The sequence below is a fragment of the Arachis ipaensis genome, chromosome B01 (assembly GCF_000816755.2).
Source record: "Arachis ipaensis cultivar K30076 chromosome B01, Araip1.1, whole genome shotgun sequence".
NCBI lineage: Eukaryota > Viridiplantae > Streptophyta > Magnoliopsida > Fabales > Fabaceae > Arachis > Arachis ipaensis.
Genome location: NC_029785.2, coordinates 128,157,551 through 128,177,857, shown reverse-complemented (window position 1 = coordinate 128,177,857; position 20,307 = coordinate 128,157,551). Strand labels below are relative to the sequence as shown.

General features: G+C 41.8%; 1 protein-coding gene across 1 annotated transcript; it reads right to left on the bottom strand.

Moving 5' to 3' along the window:
* LOC107613760 lies at nucleotides 13,631–15,543 on the bottom strand. The gene is made up of 2 exons (XM_016315897.1): nucleotides 15,128–15,543; nucleotides 13,631–15,083 (listed from the first exon to the last, which is right to left on the bottom strand). Exons 1-2 carry the CDS (start codon nucleotides 15,541–15,543, stop codon nucleotides 13,631–13,633), a joined length of 1,869 nt encoding a protein of 622 aa, XP_016171383.1.

The following is a 20,307-nucleotide window of genomic DNA, read 5'->3' as shown; positions in this document are numbered from 1 at the left end:
ATTAATGACAATATAATTATGTTTTTACACTTATATGATATTTATCAATATTATTTATTGATAAGTACTACCATATATAATTTTAGAATTTTGACTAATTAATTTTTTTATTTATGTAGAACCGATTTTAACGATTCAATTAGTGATTCCTGAATTGAATAAAAAAATCAGTGAACCAATAGTCTAATCGGTTCGATCCTTACAACTACGATAACAAACCTATCAGTTAACACCATAGATCAGTTGATAATATGCTGTTTAATTTTAGAAAAGTTTTATAAAAGAGTTTAAAATTGTGATTTCGAAAAAAAATTTACCAATTCTACCACGACGGACAAAGTAAACCCTAGAACCTTCTAACGTCCACTATATATGGGGAACCCACTACAACTTGATGCTATTGTTTTATGAAGACACTAAACCTATCATACTGCTGCAGGAGTAGATAGACAATTCCGACTACTTTCAGTGAGCGCCTAGACCGTAAGGAATGTCCGACAGCAATCCAGTGCAAGCCTCTTTTGAGGAGGCAGCATCCATCGAGCACATCCGTGCTCTAATCGCTGAAGCACGCGGGGATGTGCCGGAGCGTATCTCACTTAAAGATCGACAGACGCAGAAACGGTGGCCAACCGAACACCCAGACGAGGTCACCGCACTGATAAGAAGCACACGGGGAAGGGGAGCAGGTGATGTACCTACCTTGCGTGGGAAGATGCCGCGTCGGAGATGATCCGAATCTTACTGGAGGTTTCTGGAAAACACCTCGATGACTACAACTACGATCTCCTAGACGAATCCCTGTCAGTCAACTATGAACTACAATGGGAGCTTGGTGCAGTGAAGTCCTGCCACCGGGAGCTCCGTTCCTCATACAGGTACCTTCGCCGTTGTAACAACCCAGACTTGGTCGACTTGGATTCTGACTCTTCCTGAATAGCTAGGAAACTACAGCTCTCGCCTACCATGGATCCGTACACTACCAGAACCATTCCACTGCATCGCTTCCCAAATTTTGTTACTGAACTATGGTACTCAGGTAGTGTATTTTATGCACCTACTGTTAGTGTCTGTTACCCTTTTTTTTCATGAAAATTTGTATTCCCAGAAGTACGACGATCATGGTATTAAGTGCGGTGTCTATGACAATTTGATTAAATTTCCTTAGCAACTTTACTCTCATTCCCAGAAACTTTATTTTCATGATATGATATCAGGTGGTTGACAAATTATTCGGATAAAGGTCTCACTTACAAACTAAGTACCGTAACCTACCCGTGACAACATAGTTAACAAAATCCACATTCCGGTGAAGTTAATATTGCTCAGGAAACCTAGCTCTTTGCTATAACATTAAACTCACGAATGCAGCATTCTTCATGCTAAGCAACATGAGGGGAACCATCGGTTCATTGAGCATTTTCAATCTCAATGTGTTCAATGAGAATAAACAATACATTATGTATGTTTCACGTTCTCCATAAACAACCACACATATACCTTAAATTTCTATTATTCGATTTGGTTGTTTACCCAGAATTTATAATTTCGTTATGCCAACAAAGTGCTTTGCACTGGAGCTAATATTTAACAATACAACAAGAAATTAAGAAAGTAATAAACATGATGCTATCACACGGTAATCGGAAGGCATACCATGTAATCAGTTACACCTAAGTCGACCGGCTACGTTATCATCCCATATGAACGCAAAATAAGTGTTACTGGTGTCTCATTATGATTTGCAAGACTGTACAAAGAGTAATTTAGGAGGACATTAATTCATGCAAAAGGATGAAGTGAAGCCAGCCTCTACAGAAAAGAACACATACAATAGTGTATCCCATAGAGGACACCACTCACAGCGAATGCTGAGTGAATATATGTAACCGGAAGGAGTAATGACGACATTCAGACTGTGATAACGGTTGCAGACCAAAAGTGGGGATTCTCAGTGAAAAGATTGATAAGAATAACGTCTGCAAAAGGCTTCGCAGAAGCATTCAAGGTGGTAGAAGGCATCCCGAACTAATGAATTTATCACCATAGGACATATTTAATCGTGCTTGATACAATTGAATGAGGCTAAGAAAAAACTGTCTTTAAACTAAATCAAAAAGCAGTATAAAGTGGATTACAAGTAAGAGTGTCATTTCGAACGAAAGCTTATTACGAAACAAAGCAAATTTCGTAGATCCATTACATGTTCATCATTTCATATGCTGATAGCCTTCAATTCAGCACCCAGGTATGTCCTATGGAATCCTCCTACCAATTGTTGTTGTGTGGGCGGCGGAGAATTCCCTTCCACGCACTCCCTCTTTCCTAACACATCATGCATCACCTGATGGACTCCAAACCTTTTAGAGGGCCAGTATTTGCAACTTCTTGGCATTTCAGCAAGTGATATGACATTGATCAAACGACAACCTATAGAGTTCGGAGACAGTGTTACAAGGTTAAAATCACAACAGGTATGTAACAGCAAAAGAAAAGTGAAAAGAACCAGGTGACTGGCAACCTAGAAATGACAAGATAAATAGATTATTTTCTGAACGCAACAGTAGAAACTTTCTTCCAGCACTCATTTTGCCTTTGAATTGCGTGCAGATAACAGCGTGATCCTTACTCCTAAACAACACATATCGTAAACTACAGACCCTGGAAATCGCAAAATGTAATGCATGTCAACCCGTACTCAAATGACTTGGTAGCATATAGAGCGTAAGCTTCTATGCTGAACCAGCCGAGTCCCAGCATTACCCGTATGCTGTAGGGGATTTCATTTCACAATGGACCAATCACGTATAGCCTGAATGAGTACCGGAAAAACAATTAACCTAAACCCTTCCACCTGACATGACGCAAACATATGTGACCCCAGTTAGATTTGGAATTATGAACCGAATAACCACCTAATAATTTTTTATGCAGACGATTTACGTAATTGTAAATATGAGACACGCATGAAGTGTGATGGTCTTAACAATTCAGCTGCATACCTATGGAAGAGGCTGTGCAGCCAGCAGAACATTAACAAAAGTCCATATGCATTTACCTATTGCAATGGTGTCAGACACTGGATTAGCTCACGTCTGACACAAACATGCACAGAAGGATCCATATAAGCATATTTAAACCTCAGATCAACCCTAAACAATGTAAAACGCATCAACCATAGACTGGACCACAGTGAGGGAAACTTGAACACAAATAGACATGCCAACGCACATTTCTTACCTCGCCATTGAGAAGGCCTACGGGAAAATGACCTTGTTGCCTTCCCAGACACCCGGTCTACTTGAGTGTCATTCAGAACTATGGATCGCACCGCCATATTGAATCCGTAATGCTGCACAGGCCTCTAATTGTACAGCAAATCGTACTATTCTTGTTCACATTCTTCTTTAACCAAACGTGTGGACGCAACCTCATCTTCTTCCCTGTCCGCCTCCTCCTCGTGGATTGAGTTGAAAATGTGTTAATATAATCATTATTTTTTCCTTCCGTGGAAATTTTTATTTAACAAGTAGTTGACAAATACGTATGTCAGGAGCATCCATGTAAATCTGATGCATTCCCATTCCTCGTGAAAATGATAAATTTCTCCGGAGAAAATACCAAAGAATATTGTCGAGCTCACTTTTCGATGTCAGCTGTTAAACTTTAATTTAGGAAGTGTAGCCGACTCTAGTATTTTTTTTATAGAAAATTGGAAAGGACTATCAAATCCAATATCGTTGGAGCTACCAACCGGTGATGGAATAAAAGTAAAACGGAGCAAGAAAGAAGGTAGTGTTTGGTTGAATAAAGGTTGGTACAGAGTTCCTGAGTTCTTAGGATTAAAGCATGGATATTTTGTGGTTTTTAAGTATAATGCTGAATCCAAATTCAAATTCATCGTAATCCAGTCGAGTGCTTCAGAGATTGATTACTCAAGTTTGAGAAGTTTTCATAACGACCACCCCCATATGAATCGGAAAATCATTTCCCACATGCCAGTGATTGTTCCAAGGGTTACCTGAAACTGTAGGTCGATCTCGGACGAGATCTTCTGTGCTGGTCGGAGCTGACGTGTTCGGCTGGTGGATGGTGGCCGGAGCGGCCGTGTTTGACGTGTTGGGCTAACTATGCTGCTGATCCTTTGTCACCGGAGGGTGGTGGTACCTGTAAGGGACTCCGATGCTTAAGTTAGCAAGGGTATTAAACAAGTTTTTTCTGTAGAATCAGAGTATGAGTTATACCTGGGTGCTCCAGTGTATTTATAATGATGAGGAGTGACCTTTCTGGAGATAAGATAAGTTAGTTATCTTATCTTATCTTATCTTTGAGTGAGGTCATCTTATCTTCAAGGAAACTGCCTTTATCTTTATAGGCTTGGGCTGCCTAGGGATTTGGGGTCGTATTCCTCTATTTGGGCCCTTTATTGGGCTTTTCTAGCAATTTGGCCGAGCTCTTTGAGAAGAGGTCGGATAGTACGACCTGAAGAGGTCGGTTGCTTTGTCGCTAAACATCCCGGGTCTGACAGCTCGACTCAGGGTATGAACAGTGCCCCTGCTCGAGCTCGGTCTTTCTTTTGAGGTCGAGTCTTAGTTTTGAGACTTCGATCCTTCTCTGGTGAAGCCGAACTCGAGCATTTTGTCGACTTCCTCTTTGTAGTGTCTTCTTTGAATGCGAAATGTTTTCTTTTCGTTTCTAAAAGCGCGCGCTTTGTATTAGCTCTCTGGTCTTGGGAATGTGCGAGGGTTTAATACCCTCATTAATTGATTTTTAATGCTCCATTTCTCTAGCCTCTTTATTTTGAATTTTACACTCAGGAAAATGGTTTCTCTTCTTTGTTTCTTTACTGTAACTTCCCTTTTCTTTCTCACTTTCTGTTTTCGCCTGAAATTTGTATTTTTGCATTTCTCCCTGCGACGTTGCTTGGTGATTGTTAGTGCTTTCCTTGATTTGAAAGGCGATTCCAGATTCTGTCTTCCGTCTTCGACTTCTTTGAGGCTTTCCCCTTTTTCCAGGTTGGTTTCTACTTTCTGCTTCTTTACTTCTTTCGCCGCTTTGCCTTCGTTTTTTTTTTTCGTTTTGAACGTATGCTGGAAAGCTTGAACCTTTTCACGTCATTGTGCTCGATTGTTGTTGTCATGCATGTTTCTGTCGCTTCTCCTGATGATTAAGGTTTTTCAGGGCTTTGCGTGTTTTGCCGCCTTTTTATTTGATTTTGTAGCTTTCTGGGATAATGGCTTTGTTTGGTTTTCTTGAAAAGGTTACATCTTTGATGTCCTCCGTTTGGCATTTTTGTTATCTACTTTCTGATTGAACTGCTATTTTTTGTTGCTCCTTTGATGACTTGATTTTATCTCTATCTTCTCGGGATGTTGCCTTTTGGAAAAGGACTTTTCTTTTGCTGATAGTTTTTTTTTGAGCCCTTACTCTGTCAATGCCTCCAAAGGATTCCCCTGGACCTTGTCTTGGGGTTTTACTTTTTACTTGTTTGTATGCTTAAGTCATGCTCTGCTATGAGTTGATTTTGACTTTACCCGAGATGTTTTGGTTAGTAATCTATTTTCTTCTTTCTTGCTGTAGGACTAGTTGACCTCATGTCTTCTCGCAAAAATATTGTTGAGACCTCTTCCCAAGTCCCTAAGGGCATGTCTGATGTCTGAGATTCTATGGTTCTTCTGTGTGTTTCGTTGGTTGACTCCAAGTTTTGTTAGAGTAGCATAAAAGGGGAGAGATCTTATTGCTGATCCTGCTAGAAATCTGGACAAGGCTGCCAATCTTTCATTGAGTTGTTGTACCTCTTTGACGCAAGTCAGACTCTTCATATCGAGTATGGCCTGGAATTTATCCAGATTTGCCTCGATTCCTCTCTGTGTGAGCATAAAACCCAAGAATTTGCCAGCTTCTACTGCAAAGGTGCATTTTGCCGGATTAAGTCGCATGCCATGCCTTCTTATAGTGTCGAATACTTGGGTGAGGTCGGACAATAACGTCTCTTCACTTTGTGTCTTTATTAACATGTCGTCCACTTAGACTTCCATGATTTTTCCGATGTGATCCGTAAAGACTTTATTCATCAATCTCTGGTAAGTAGCTCCTGCGTTTTTAAGTCCAAAAGGCATGACAATGTAGCAGTAGTTTGCTTTTGGGGTTAAGAATGAAGTTTTTTCTTGGTCGGGTGGGTACATCGGAATTTGATTGTATCCCGAATATGCGTCCATAAACGAGAGGTATTTATATCCGGAGGAGGCATCCACCAGAGCGTCGATACTTGGGAGTGGATAAGGATCTTTTAGGCAGGCTTTGTTGAGATCAGTGTAGTTGGTGCACATCCGCCACTTCCCATTTAATTTTTCACCAAGACGACGTTAGCTAGCCATAGTGGGTACTTGACTTCTCTTATGAATCCTGCCTCCAGTAGAGCTTGTACCTACTCTTCCACAGCTTGGGATCATTCTGGTCCGAGCTTTCTACGTCTCTGTTGTACTGGCCGAGATCCTGGGTGGACTGCTAGCTTGTAGCACATTAACTTGGGGTCTATGCCTGGCATGTCCAAAGAGGTCGACGTTATCTCATAAGAACTATACGAGCGATTGTTTTGTGTCTCCTTTTAGGATTGTACCGATATTGGTTGTTTTGTCTGGGATATATCCGATCTGGACTTTTTCTACTTCGCCTTCGGGTTGTGAGCGGAGTTCTTCCCGCCTCTGAACTCTACCGAGCTCGATGGTGTGGAATTCTTCTCCTCTTCCTCTGAGGTTTAGACTTTCGTTGTAACAGCGGCGCGCTGTCTTTTGGTCTGCTTTTATTGTAGCTATCCCTTCTGTAGTTGGGAATTTCATGCATAGATGTGGAGTCGAGACTACTGCGCCGAGCCGATTTAAGGTTGTTCAACCTATTAAGGCATTGTAGGCTGAACTCACGTCGACCACGATGTAGTCTATCTTGAGTGTTCTTGACTGGTTTCCTTTTCTGAAGGTCGTGTGTAATGGGATGTATCCAAGTGGCTGAACTGGAGTGTCTCCCAGTCTGAACAGACTGTTCGGATATGCTCTGAGTTCTTTTTCTTCCAGGCCGAGTTTGTCGAAGGCAGTTTTGAACAAGATGTCGGTGGAGCTTCCTTGGTCCACAAGTGTGCGGTGGAGATTTGCGTTTGCCAGTATAATAGTGATGACCATGGGATCGTCGTGTCCTGAGATGATGCCGGATGCGTCTTCTTTGGTAAAAGTAATTGTGGGGATGTCTGGTGCTTCCTCTTTTCCCTCAACATGATATACTTCTTTAAGATATATTTTGCAAGATGATTTGGAGATTCCTCCTCCCACAAATCCTCCGTGTATCATGTGGATGTGTCTCTCTGGTGTACAAGGTGATTGCTCAGTTCGTCCGACATCTTCGTCCCTTCTCCTTTTTCTTTGCTCATCGTCTCGGGTGGCTATGTATCGACCTAATTTCCCTTCTCTTACTAGTTTTTCTATGACGTTCTTTAAGTCAAAGCATTCGTTGGTGGAATATCCACGGATTCAATGATATTTACAATATTCAGTCCGATTTCCTCCTCCTTTTCTGCCTTTGAGTGGTCGAGCTGGGGTAATTTTTTAGTATGGCAAACTTCTCTGTAGACATCCACAAGGGACACCCGAAGAGGGGGTGTAATTGTGATATTTTTTTATTTTTTCCCCATGTTGATCTTCTTTCTTTTTGGATTCTTTATCCTTATCTCGGGAGGAGTAGTTGAATCTGGATTTTGAGGTCTCTCCTAGTCGAAAGGTTTCCTCCATGTTGATGTACTTTTCTGCTCGTTCTTGCACTTCGTTTAGAGATGTGGGGTATTTTTCGATATATATTGGCTAAAAGGTCCTTCTCGTAAGCCATTGATGAAACTCATAATGGCGGCCTCTGTTGGTAGGCTTTGTATGTCCAGACATGCTTTGTTGAATCTTTCCATGTAGCTGCGGAGACTTTCCCGATCTCCTTGTTTGATTCCTAATAGACTTAGGGCATGCTTAGCTTTGTCTTTTTGGATGGAGAATCTGGCCAGAAACTTCTTGGCTAAGTCATCGAAGCTTGAGATGGACCTAGGAGGTAGATTGTCGAACCATCTAATTGCTGTCTTTGTTAAAGTAGTCGGGAAGGCTTTGCAGCGAACTGCATCTGAAGCGTCGGTGAGGTACATTCTACTTCTGAAGTTACTGAGATGATGGCCGGGATCTGCTGTGCCATCGTATAAAGTCATGTCGGGAAGTTTGAAGTCCTTTGGGATTTTGGTCCTCATGATCTCTTTAGTGAATGGGTCTTGGTCCTTACGGGAGTTGTCTTCGTGACTGGATCGAGTAGTCTTGGTCTTGAGATCTGCTTCGAGTTTTAGGAGCTTGTCCTCTAACTCGCGACATCGCTTAACTTCCCTTTGTAGATCTCTCTCAGCTTCTCGTTGGTGCTCCACCTCTTTTTCGAGTTGCTTTAAACGATCTTGGAGTGCCTCCACGGCTCCCACATTTGGTGAATCGTTGTTTTTGTTAGGTTGAGGAGTATCTTTTGGTGTAGTGTCCGCGTTCTTGGAGCTGAAATTGTAGGTCGATCTCGGACGAGATTTTCTATGCTGGTTGGAGCTGATGTGTCCGGCTGGTGGATGGTGGCCAGAGCGGCCATGTCCGACGTGTTGGGCTAACTATGCTGCTGATCCTTTGTCACCGGAGGGTGGTGGTACCTGCAAGGGATTCCGATGCTTAAGTTAGCAAGGGTGTTAAATAGGTTTTTTATGTAGAATCAGAGTATGAGTTATACCTGGGTGCTCTAGTGTATTTATAATGATGAGGAGTGACCTTTCTGGAGATAAGATAAGTTAGTTATCTTATCTTATCTTATCTTCAAGGGAACCGCCCTTATCTCTATAGGCTTGGGCTGCCTTCGGATTTGGGGTCATATTCCTCTATTTGGGCCCTTTATTGGGCTTTCCTGGCAATTTGGCCGAGCTCTTTGAGAAGAGGTCGGATAGTACAACCTGAAGAGGTCGGTTGCTTTGTCGCTAAACATCCCGGGTCGGACAGCTCAACCCAGGGTATAAACAGGTGATCGTCATGGAAACTTCTCAAACTCAAATAATCAATCTTCGAATCACTCGAATGGATCACAACGAATTTAATATAAATTTACCACTACACTAAAAAACTACAAAATACTCATGCCTTAACCCTAAGAACTCGACAACTCTATACCAACCTTCATTCAAAAACACTAACATCTATATTGTTGCTCTGTTTTACCATTTTTCCATCGCCGGCTGGTACCTCCAATGATATCGGATTTAAAAGTCCTTTCCAATTTTCTTTGAAAATTTAATTCACTCTACTTGTTGTTGTCGGCAACACCCACTAAATTAATTGTCACCGGCCACCAAGGACGATAAAAAAAAACTATTATGCTGTATTCCCTCGACACAATGTTTGACATTCTATTTTCAACGGGAATGATTCAAAGTCGCAAGCGGTTCTGAGTAATTATGTCCTTCTCTATCAACAAACTATTAAATAAAATGCCATATGGAAAAAAATATTCACATTGGTAAAAACGTCATACGCAACTATAATTATAATAATACGAACCGATTCAGGAGGAGTGGGAGGAGGGAAGAAGGCGCCGCGCCAGAAAACAGCGATCTGCAACTCAACGTTAACCTGCTCTTAGCGTCGTTTCTCCTGGGGTGGTCACCAACCCTAACAGTACAGAGGGACCAGATTGCGGGGTGCGGCGGCAGTAGTAGGGCCTGAAAAGCTAGAACCAAAAAGAATCCATCTGTTAGATATAAGAGTCACATTTATCCGAAAATCAGACTAATCAACCTTCACCGAATACACACAACAGGAACACTTATCTAGTTATCTGTTCCGCTAGTAACTCTGTTACGATTTTCACTTGGAAAAAGAAAAAAATCAGGTTCTTTTAACAGTGGTTCAGGTTGACCCTGACAAAACCAGGAAATATAAGGACACGACTGAGAACAAATTCCAAATTAGACTAATCGCACCCAGTCTATAATTAGCACAAATAACGATATTAATTGTCATGATGTTTTGATACAACAGTTTTCAACATACGCTACTCCAACTATAACAGACAATCAATTACAAAATACCTGATGACATAAAGACAAAACCCAAGCCGAATAACAATCATGATTCACAAGAACCTCTTCACTGGTTCAATTTCCCCTACACAAAAGCTTCATTTTTGTGTTCCATTACCTAAACCCAAGTCTACCCTGCATTAATTACTTGACTACTAGAGTCTTCTATTAGCATTACCTAATTCATGACATTTCTATATGCATACTAGAGATTTTACCTCTGGTCTTTATTGTATCTTCTTGTATTCTGTGATTAATTACTATTTAAATATAGGTGAATAACAGCCAAACCGATACAAGAGCATAAGACATGTAGCAAAGTATGGATGGATATTCCTGGGGTGTTTCAAGAAAAGGTGGTACAAGGTTTGAACGAGATTTCACTAAACCAAACCACATTCAGCATGTGAAATAATAGGTCCGCATAAATCCTTATGCAGGAAAGATGGTCAATAACAAAACACTGCTCCTTTAGTGCAGGTGTTGATTCCAGATTGCGCATTCACTTCCAACACAGATTATTGACCGTATTATTCCAGGTGAAAAAGAATAAGAGGTTACTTATTCGTAATTCTTATTCATGTTTACAGTCATGACCCATTTTTATGCTGATTTCAAGAATAAAGGAAGACGACTGAAGGAGAGTGGATAGTTTCTCCACCGTTGCCAATACAAGGCAGGAGTATCAACTCACGCCTTTGTCTTACTTTCCTCATCAGCTTTGTTGGTTGCAGGAGGTTTGGGATTTGAGTTGCTTGATTGAATAGGTGGTACATCAGGAGTCTCATGCACATCATTTCCAAATTCATCACAATCTGAATTTTCCACTTGTCATGTTACGGGAAGGTAAATAAAATAGGACTGAAGTAGAATTTTCTATTAAATAAAACACGTCAACAACAAAAAAGGACTTACATATCTTACACCAGCTCCATCTTAAGTTGGAAAGCTGCTGTTTTCAGGTTTGGCTTCCATAGCCCATTTGTTTCTACCTTTTTTTGGCTTGCTAATGCCACGGAAAGTGTCAACTCAATAAGTTGTATTTCCACAAATCACACGGGTTATTTTCGGCGACAACTGTGACAACAACATCAAGCATCAACATGACAACGGCAACCCCACGGCTGCCAATTTCAACAACCAACATGCATGATGCATGACAATAGTCCAGCCAACAACAAAAGCACTAAGATTAAAGGTTACAGATAATACTCTAGTTCGGTAACAATTGGTAAACGTGGCCCTCCAAGAACCCAACGAATTACCACTGACTTATTTTTCGGAATCAACATTGCTTCATCAACATATTCTGAAATCCCAAATAGACACAACAGCTATAAAACACTGAATACGGCATTCATCAAGGTAATTATATATATTAACAACCATGCTGCAACAAGATAATATCATATGCACAACCTAATATAATGACTTTACAGTTTAATTGATAATCCAACAACAACTTACCATCGTATGCACAATCTAATATCTTTGATTTAGCAAGAAATAATCGACCTTGTGACAGGAAACAAGGGATCAACGAAACTGGGACTAATTGTGTTGAGTTGTGGAATTAGGGTTTCTATCATTTCTAACCCGTGACCACAATCTTCTCGGCTCAACCTCTGTTGTGCTTCTTAGTTTTCAGGTCCGCTGAAATAACCCTACCCGATTCGACACCCTGCCAGCCGGACCCAATCCCCATCTCATCGTCCTGTTACCATGAAGCCACCACACAGAGCCACAGAGCATCGTCCTTCCATGTCTGCCTCCTCTCAACCATCGCAGCTCTTACCTCCGACTGATGATGGGATCTGGCGTCAAGATTTGATTCCTTAACCCTAAACCCTAACAGGTGTCTCCACCAGCGTCATTCGGGCACCAAGATCCTCCGGAGTTGTTGAGGCAGCGTCTCCAAGTTGTGCCACCTTGAAGACCCGGTCGACATGGCAATGACCAGAACACGGTGAATTTACTCTGTTCCGACGCATCGGGGAAAGAGAAGGACACATCGTCGTTTAGGTTTGTGGTTGTGTTTCTTTCAATAGACGGACATAAACCGAAGGAGCAGTAGCAGGGTTGATGATGATCAGGCCATATCTAGAACCCTCTGTTGGTGTTGGATATAGTGGTATTGGATGTGGATCTCTTCTTATCTCAATATGAAATAGATGTTGTGCTTGTGGTTGTTTTCTTCCAGATCCTCCTCTTGTTTGCTATGCTTTGGACCTGCAGAAAGAAAGAACATGACCCCATTACAAAATGAAAAAGCCTACAGCAAGCATTAGCCCAACTATATTAAACAAGTCCAGCACTGAAGACCAAAACCAAAAAAAAAAATCAAAGGCCCAGCCCACCTCCCAGACATTGGCTCCTCATAGCCTTATTCAATTAGCCGGCTCCCCCTTCAACAACCATGGCAGGCAAGCTTGCAAAGCTCTGCCAAGCTTGTTCCCTGCATCCACCATCCTCGACACTTGTCAACATCTCCTTCAATCTTTATGCCTAAATCTGTACCATATAATTGTCCTATTAAAATGAATTTAAAACATATATACCTTCTTAGTCTCCCTAAGGTGCACATGGAGTGGGTGAAACTGGGTTCGCCTTGATACAGACGTGACTCTAAATAATGATCGGGTCTATTTTTGAGACTCTTATCCGATTTTAAACCCAGCAAAATCACACCAAATTAGCCCCAAATACAGGTATAGCGGATCTCCGACCTTGGGCTTTCCGAGAACAGGTGGTGTTGCAAAGATCTCTTTGAAATGCTTGAATGCTTCTTCGCACGCCGGGGTCCATTCAAATGCTATCCCCTTTTTCATCAAGTTAAAGAATGGTAGCGCCCTAGCAGCCGACGCTCCGAGGAACCGTGATAGCGTGGTGAGCCTCCCTGTCAACCTCTGGACATCTTTAATGCCACCCGGGCTCTTCATCTGGAGTATTGCTTCACACTTTTCCGAATTGGCCTCTACCCCTCTTTGGGTTATCATAAACCCCAAGAACTTTCCCGCCTCCATGGCGAAGGCACATTTAAGTGGGTTGAGCCTCACGCTGTGTTGTCGGAGGGAGGCGAATACTTTTTCCAGATCACCTATGAGATCATCAGGTCGGGTGGTCTTTACTAAAATATCGTCTACGTATACTTCCACCGTTTTGCCTATGAGGTCGCTAAATATCTTATACATCAACCTTTGGTAGTGGCCCCTGCATTCTTCAGCCCAAACGGCATTATCTTGTAGCAATATGTTCCCCCCGACGTTATGAACACTGTCTTCTCCTCGTCTAGCTGGTGCATCGGTATCTGATTGTAGCTAGAATAAGCATCCATGAAACTCAGATACCGATATCCCACCGCTGATCGATGAGCGCATCTATGTTGGGGAGGGGGTAGGAGTCTTTGGGACATGCTTTATTAAGATCGGAGTAATCCACGCACATCTTCCATTTTCCATTGTGCTTTCTAACCAGAACTACATTCGACAGCCAAGTCGAGTAGTCGAGTTCCTAGATAAATCCCGCTTCGAGAAGGCTGGCCGTCTGCCTGGCCACCTCCTCTGCCCTTTCTTGTGACATTTTCCTTCTCCTCTGAGCGATCGCCCTGGCCCCCGCTTTGATGGCCAAGCGATGCGACATGAGCTGGGGGTCTATCCCCGGCATGTCAGCTGGCGTCCAAGCAAATAAGTCGCCGTTAGCCCTTATCGTTTCTATTAAGGGTTCCTTCATGTCGTGTGGGAGATTCCTGTTCACGAAAGTGAATTTTTCCTCTGTGTTGCCAACCCTAAACCTTTCTAAGTTCCCTTCCGGTTCGGGTCTGGGTTTTTCAACGACTCTAGCATCCAGGTTGGCGAGGAATACTCCCGATGCTTCCTTGGATTTCTTCCTTAAGAAGAGGCTGGCATTGTCGCAAGTGACTGCCGTTTCCAAGTCTCCCTTTGTGGATCCAACGGATCCGTCGTCAGTGATGAACTTCATTACCAACATATTTCTACTGATCACTGTCCCGAGATCGTTAATAGTCTTTCTTCCTAGGATGACGTTGTAGGCCGTGGAGTCTCGCAGAACCACGAACTCAGCCATTACCGATCTTCTTCCCTGTCCTAGTCCAACGGATACTGGCAGGGAAATTATCCCGTCGGGCTTGATAAAGTGGTCGCCCAAGCCTATTACACCGTGCTGATGAGTCCTTAAGTCGGCATCCCGAAGACCCAAGGCATCAAACACATTACGGAACATGATATTCGAGTCAGCCCCGGTGTCTACGAAGATCCGCTTGATGAGGCCGGTTCCCACTCTGGCCGTAATGACCATAGGAGGGTTTTCCGCGACCTCGTCGAACCATTGGTCCTCCGATCCGAACGAGATGGGCGGAACCCTCTTGGAGCTTCGCACGGAAGAGGAGGAGACTGCCAGGACTTTGGCGTCCTTCTTGTGTGCCGACCTCGACCTCGGAGCCGCGTCTCTTGCTGTTACCACGTTTACTATGGTAAGGTCGTGCTCGTTGTCCTCTGTCTCCTGACGTCGCTTCACTGTGCAGGTCTTGTCCTCTCCCTCGCGGTGGCGATCCCGTCTCCTCGGCTCCCTGATGAGGTGGGAAAATTCGGCCAGCTTTCCATATCGGATCACTTGTTCTAGCGCATCCTTCAGGTCGAAACAATCCTGTGTCTTATGTCCGTAGCCCTTATGATAATCACAATAGAGGCTTTTGTTCCCCCCGATTCTGTCCTTTAGAGGTCGGGGCTTTGATAAAATTCTCTTCTCGGCTATCTGCTGATAAACTTCTATGATAGGGACGGTGAGGGGGTGTAGTTGGTGAACTTCCCTACTCGGGGAAATGGCCTGGATGTCTTGGCCGGCCCGCTGTCTCTGGCGTGCTTCTTCACCCTTTCCCCGCCACCATGCTGCCGAGGCTGGTTGTAGGCGGGCTGCCGCTTGTTGGCAGTCACGACTTGACTGACTTCTTCATCGTTGATATATTCCCTAGCCACGCTTTGGATCTCTTACATCGTCCACATCGGCTTCGTGGTGAGATGCTTCCTAAAATCCTCGTTCAGAAGTCCATTCATCAAACACAGGCTGGCTACCGAATCAGTTAGCCTGTCGATCTCCAAGCACTCGTCGTTGAACCGGTCCAAATATTTTCTGGTCGGCTCGCCGGGCCTCTGTGTCACCCCGAGCAAGTTGATCGGGTGCTTTGCCTTTGCAATTCTGGTAGTGAATTGGGCCAGGAAAGCGCGGCTAATGTCCAAAAACCTAGCCACCGAGCCCTGTAGGAGGCTGTTAAACAAACGTCTTGCAGGTCCCGCCAGAGTGACCGGGAAAGCACGGCACCTCACTTCGTCTCCCACTCCCTCCAGGTTCATTCTGGCCTCAAAGGCCGTGAGATGCTCATGTGGGTCTTGGGTTGCGTCGTACCTCATGTCCGTCGGTAAATCAAAGTGCCTTGGTAGATGGACCTATGGAATGATGAAACATGGTTGCGTCCATTATCACGGGTCGCCGCGTTCTCCTCGGACTTTCTCTGCCGTCTTCCCTGTCCCGCTCTGTGGCGTCTCCTTTCAGGCCGGGTGTATATCACGGGGTCACGGCGTCTTCTTGGGCGTCCTTCTTCCTCCCAGACGCTTTCAGATTCAGATCATGGGCTAGGCATTCGCGGGGAGTGACTTCTCGGAGGAGAACAGGAATAGCTTAGTTCGGGAGTTCGTTGACGATATTCCTGATCTGCCAGCTGACGTTCTAGGTTTTGCATCCTGTGACGCAATTCCTGCATTATTCTGGCACTATTGCTGCCTGTTCCCCCAAAGGGGCACCTCTCTTGAGATCGTGAAGAGGGCTCGGGTCGTCGTGGAGGGGACCTCGTGCGCTCCCGGGAGGAAGCCATGGAGGCTTCCCCTCTGGGCTCGGCCCCGCGGCCTGGTTCTCCAGGACCCAATACGACGTCCATTCAGGCGTAGTCCCCACAGACGGTGCCAATGTACGGTAGCTCGGGTACCGGACGGTTCGGGGAGATCCTTTAATTGGTAAGGTGGGGTACCGCCTGGTTCCGGGTTACGGGGTTGGAGCTGGAGCAGCCGACATTCCGAGGTCTTGGTGTGGAGAGAGGGGGGGTGCCACCTGCAAAGAAACTCCGACGCTCTAGTCAGTCAGATGTGCAGGCGAAAAGTGGGCAAGGTGATATGTGTGACGTACCTTGGGGGAGGGGTAGGACCCTCCCCTTATATACCTTGTCAGAAAAGTGGGCCCCATAGGAAAAGGTCTCCTTCCAGGAAGTTTCCTTCTCCCCAGCTGTTATGCAGCTGGCAAGGAGGGTGCGTGGCCGGGTCGCCAGACAGGCGGGTACGATGACTCGCTCAACCGGGTCAGTAGGTCTTCGGGCTGGGTCGGTCTTCACACCTAGCTGGGCTAGGCCGTAACAGTAGAACTGCTTGATTTTCAATTTAAGAAACTCACTCAACTTAATCTCACTTGTCTATGATATGGTTTTGTCAAGGAAACCAAAAAATACTTTGGTACTCCTCTCATATCTCTTTATACGAAGATTATAATAATTCAAGAGGTATTTATAATTTTTTATTAAGTTAAAATAAAAAAAATTCTAAACTTATTGACATAAAATCTAATCTAGTAATTAAATAAAAAAAATCAAAATACATCAAATTAAATTAAGAATACAATATATTTTTTGTCTTTAACGTTTATGATTTTTTTTAAAAATACTCCCGTAACTTCTAATGTTACTTAATTTTGTCCCTAACATTTTTGTTTGTATCAAAATTACTCTAGATATTATCTCCATCTAAAATATTGCGGATAAAATCAAAAATTTTTAAGAATAATTTTGAAACAAATCGAAAACATTAAGATACAAATATACAATTGAATAAATCGAAAATGTTAAAGGCAAAATTGAATAAAATTAAATATCGGAGATATTTTTGAAAAAAATTATAAACTTTTAAGAAAAATAATAGAGTAAACTACCATTTCTACCAACGAAAGTTGAAAACGCTGACATATCTACCCATAAAAAAAAGAAATTATCATTTGCACCCATAAAACATAAGTTCCATATAACAAAATTATTCCAACACTAAAAAATTACATAAGAACCCCAAATTACCCTTATCATCATCCGCATCATCCATCCCTCCTTCTCTCCTTCCCTGTCTCACCCTCGCCTGAGCCAAACTCTGAGTTCAAAGGCACCACCACCTCATTTTCTTCATCACTATCATCACCACCACCACCACATACCTCCATTATCATCTTCTTCACATAAAACAACAACAACAACAACAACAACAACAACAACAACAACAACAACAACAACAACAACAACAACAACAACAACAACAACAACAACAACAACAACAACAACAACAACAACAACAACAACAACAACAACAACAACAACAACAACAACAACAACAACAGCAATAGAAAAAGTAAAGAGGAAAAACGAAGAAGACAGTGACAGATCTACATAAGAAGAAAATGCTATGAAATTGAGAAGGGAGAAATTTGTAGCTGCGGTGTGGTTTCAAACAGCAGAGGAGACACCGCAATTTTAAATTTGTTGTCCAATTCATCCACGCCCTTCACTGCTGTGAGTTTCCTATTTTTATTTTCTTCCCATTTTCATAACTCAATCAATGCAAAATCTGCAATCCCATAATTGCAATTTTCTATTTTCATTCTTTTCTTCATTCAATAATGCCTCTTTATATGTGTGTGCTTATCTTCTCGTTTTAACTTGCATGTTGATTCTAAAAGAAGCCCCTTTTTTGGGTTGAGGATTCGAAAAAGCAGAAGAGAGAGAAGCAAAACACAGAAAGGGAAGAGAGAGAGAGAGAGAGAGAAAGAGAGAGAGGAATGAGTTGGCAGAGTTGACGGACTCTGGCGGCGGCGAGGAGTTCAGAAAATGGAAGGAGAGAGAGAGAGGATGGTGTTAGTGGTGGTGGTGGTGGAAGAAAAAAGATGATGCACATGATGATAAGGATAATTTGGGAGTTTTATGTGATTTTTAGTGTTTGGATAATTTTGTTATATGAAACTCATGTTTTATGGGTACAAATGGTAATTTTTTTTTTTTTTTTTTTTATGGATAGATGTGTCAACGTTTTTAAGTTTCGTGAGTAGAAATGATAGTTTACCCAAAATAATATGTTACCCTTAAATGAAATATTCTAAAAATATCAACCAATAATCTTTAAATAATACTTAAACTCTCTGTGTCAAGAATATTTGGATCACGTATCAAAAAACATATACTTGAACATGATGATGATAGAATTAGAATTAAAAGCTATATAAGTGTAATTCATGGATGCAATGCTACAACATTACCTGGTTGTTGTTGTTTATTTGTTTGGTTTGGATTCATGTTTTCACCTAAACTCAACCGTGACTGTTGTGGTAACAAATTCACTGGCGATATTTCTTTTTGCGACAGTACTTCTCTGTCGGGGGCGACTTAGGTCCCGGCGGCAACTAATGCCTGCTGTATTGAGGATTCATGATTTGATTTCCCGGCGGCAACTGTTGTCTCTCTTAACCGCCGTTCTCTTCTCTTTGTGTGCATTCTGATGCCCTCCCAAAGTTTGGCTATTGGAGAATTTTTTGTTGCAAAACTTACACTGTAACAGTCTCTTATTTTGCAGATATTTTTTTAGTAGCTTTACATGACCTTGGTGATGGGGCAAGAAGCTTTCCACAATCTCTACCGTGGTTACGAGTATTATCTGATATTGTTGCCCTTTTAGTTCTCCTTAATTTTAATTGGATTATATATATTCTTTCCAATTATAGTAGGGTTGTGATTTAGTTAACTAGGTTATCATGCTGTGTTATTAGTTATTAGTTATTACATATCAAATCTTTTTTTTTAAATTTAATTACTATATTAAATTGCATATGAGATTAATTTCCAATATTGCTATCAACAACATGAGTTATTTACAACACCATTCTTTAGCACATGAGAAAGATTGCTCGACACAGTCACCAATCCCTGTTATCTTACACTGAAATATGGCATCGTTCCTGCGTAACCAGATAATCCATATAAATGAGAAGAACCCAACTAGCCAATGCTTGCGCCTCTCTTTTTTCATTGACACGGATCTCCAACTTTCAAAGTGCTCTTTCAACGTACCAGGGACAATCCATGTCTGTCCAAACGCCGAGATCCAAGCACACCACACCTGCCAAGAGTACTCACATGTAATAAATAAATGTTGTATATTTTCAACATCTTTCTTGCACAGCACGCACATCACATCATTCTGTTGTAGGATTCTCAGTCTACTTAGTCGGTCCTTTGTGTTGACCCAGCCTACCAAAGCAAACCACGCAAACAGCTCCACACGAGGCGGAACTAAGCCTTTCCATATCTTCTTGGTGAACCTGAATTTCAGAAGCTCCTCATCCAAAGTCTCTTCCTACAAAACCTATACAAACGAATTAGTAGAATAAACGCCTTTTTTAATCAAATTTCCACATGTTACGGTTCGGTTTAAATTAGTTTTGAAAAAAAAAATTCAATACGATTTGAAGTATATAATTTGTTGCACCTTAGGTTGGATCGGTTTGATTTTATTTTTAAATTCAATCAAGACATATCCAAGCTATTGCGCTTTTGATTGGTTTGGTTTAATTAGTTTTTAAAAAAACAAAATTTTAAAATTTTATTATTAAAAATAGAAATAATTTTAATTTGATAAAACAAATAAATAAATGAATCTCATTTTATATTTACAAAATACTTACTAATAATAGTATATGAATAAGATAAAAATACGTAACAAATTAAACATTTTATATTTAAAATTTAAATTTAACAATAAATAATAATATTATATTACATTTTGTAATTTAGATTAAATTGGTTCAGTTTTTAAAAGTGGATACAAAATCCGATCAAATCCATGCGATTTGATAAAAATAGAAGCCGATCTAATCCAAATTAGTTTGAATTTCGGCTAGTAACTTAGTATCGAATTTTGATTGGATTTCGGTTTGTATTAGATTGAATGAGCGATTTTGTTTAAATTAGTTTAAATTTGAGCATTCCATTTCCAATAGATTATAATATGTATACACAAAAAAATCAATATGTGTATACAAAAAATAATCGCCAAATCAGTTTTTCGTATAAAATACAAAATACAAAACACATATATTGA

Coding starts and splice junctions, on each gene's coding strand:
- LOC107613760 (XM_016315897.1), bottom strand. CDS start 15,543: ATGAGGTACGACGCAACCCAAGACCCACATGAGCATCTCACGGCCTTT. Junction 15,084..15,127: donor ACGAAGCCGATGTGGACGAT/GTAAGAGATCCA, acceptor TCAACGATGAAG/AAGTCAGTCAAGTCGTGACT.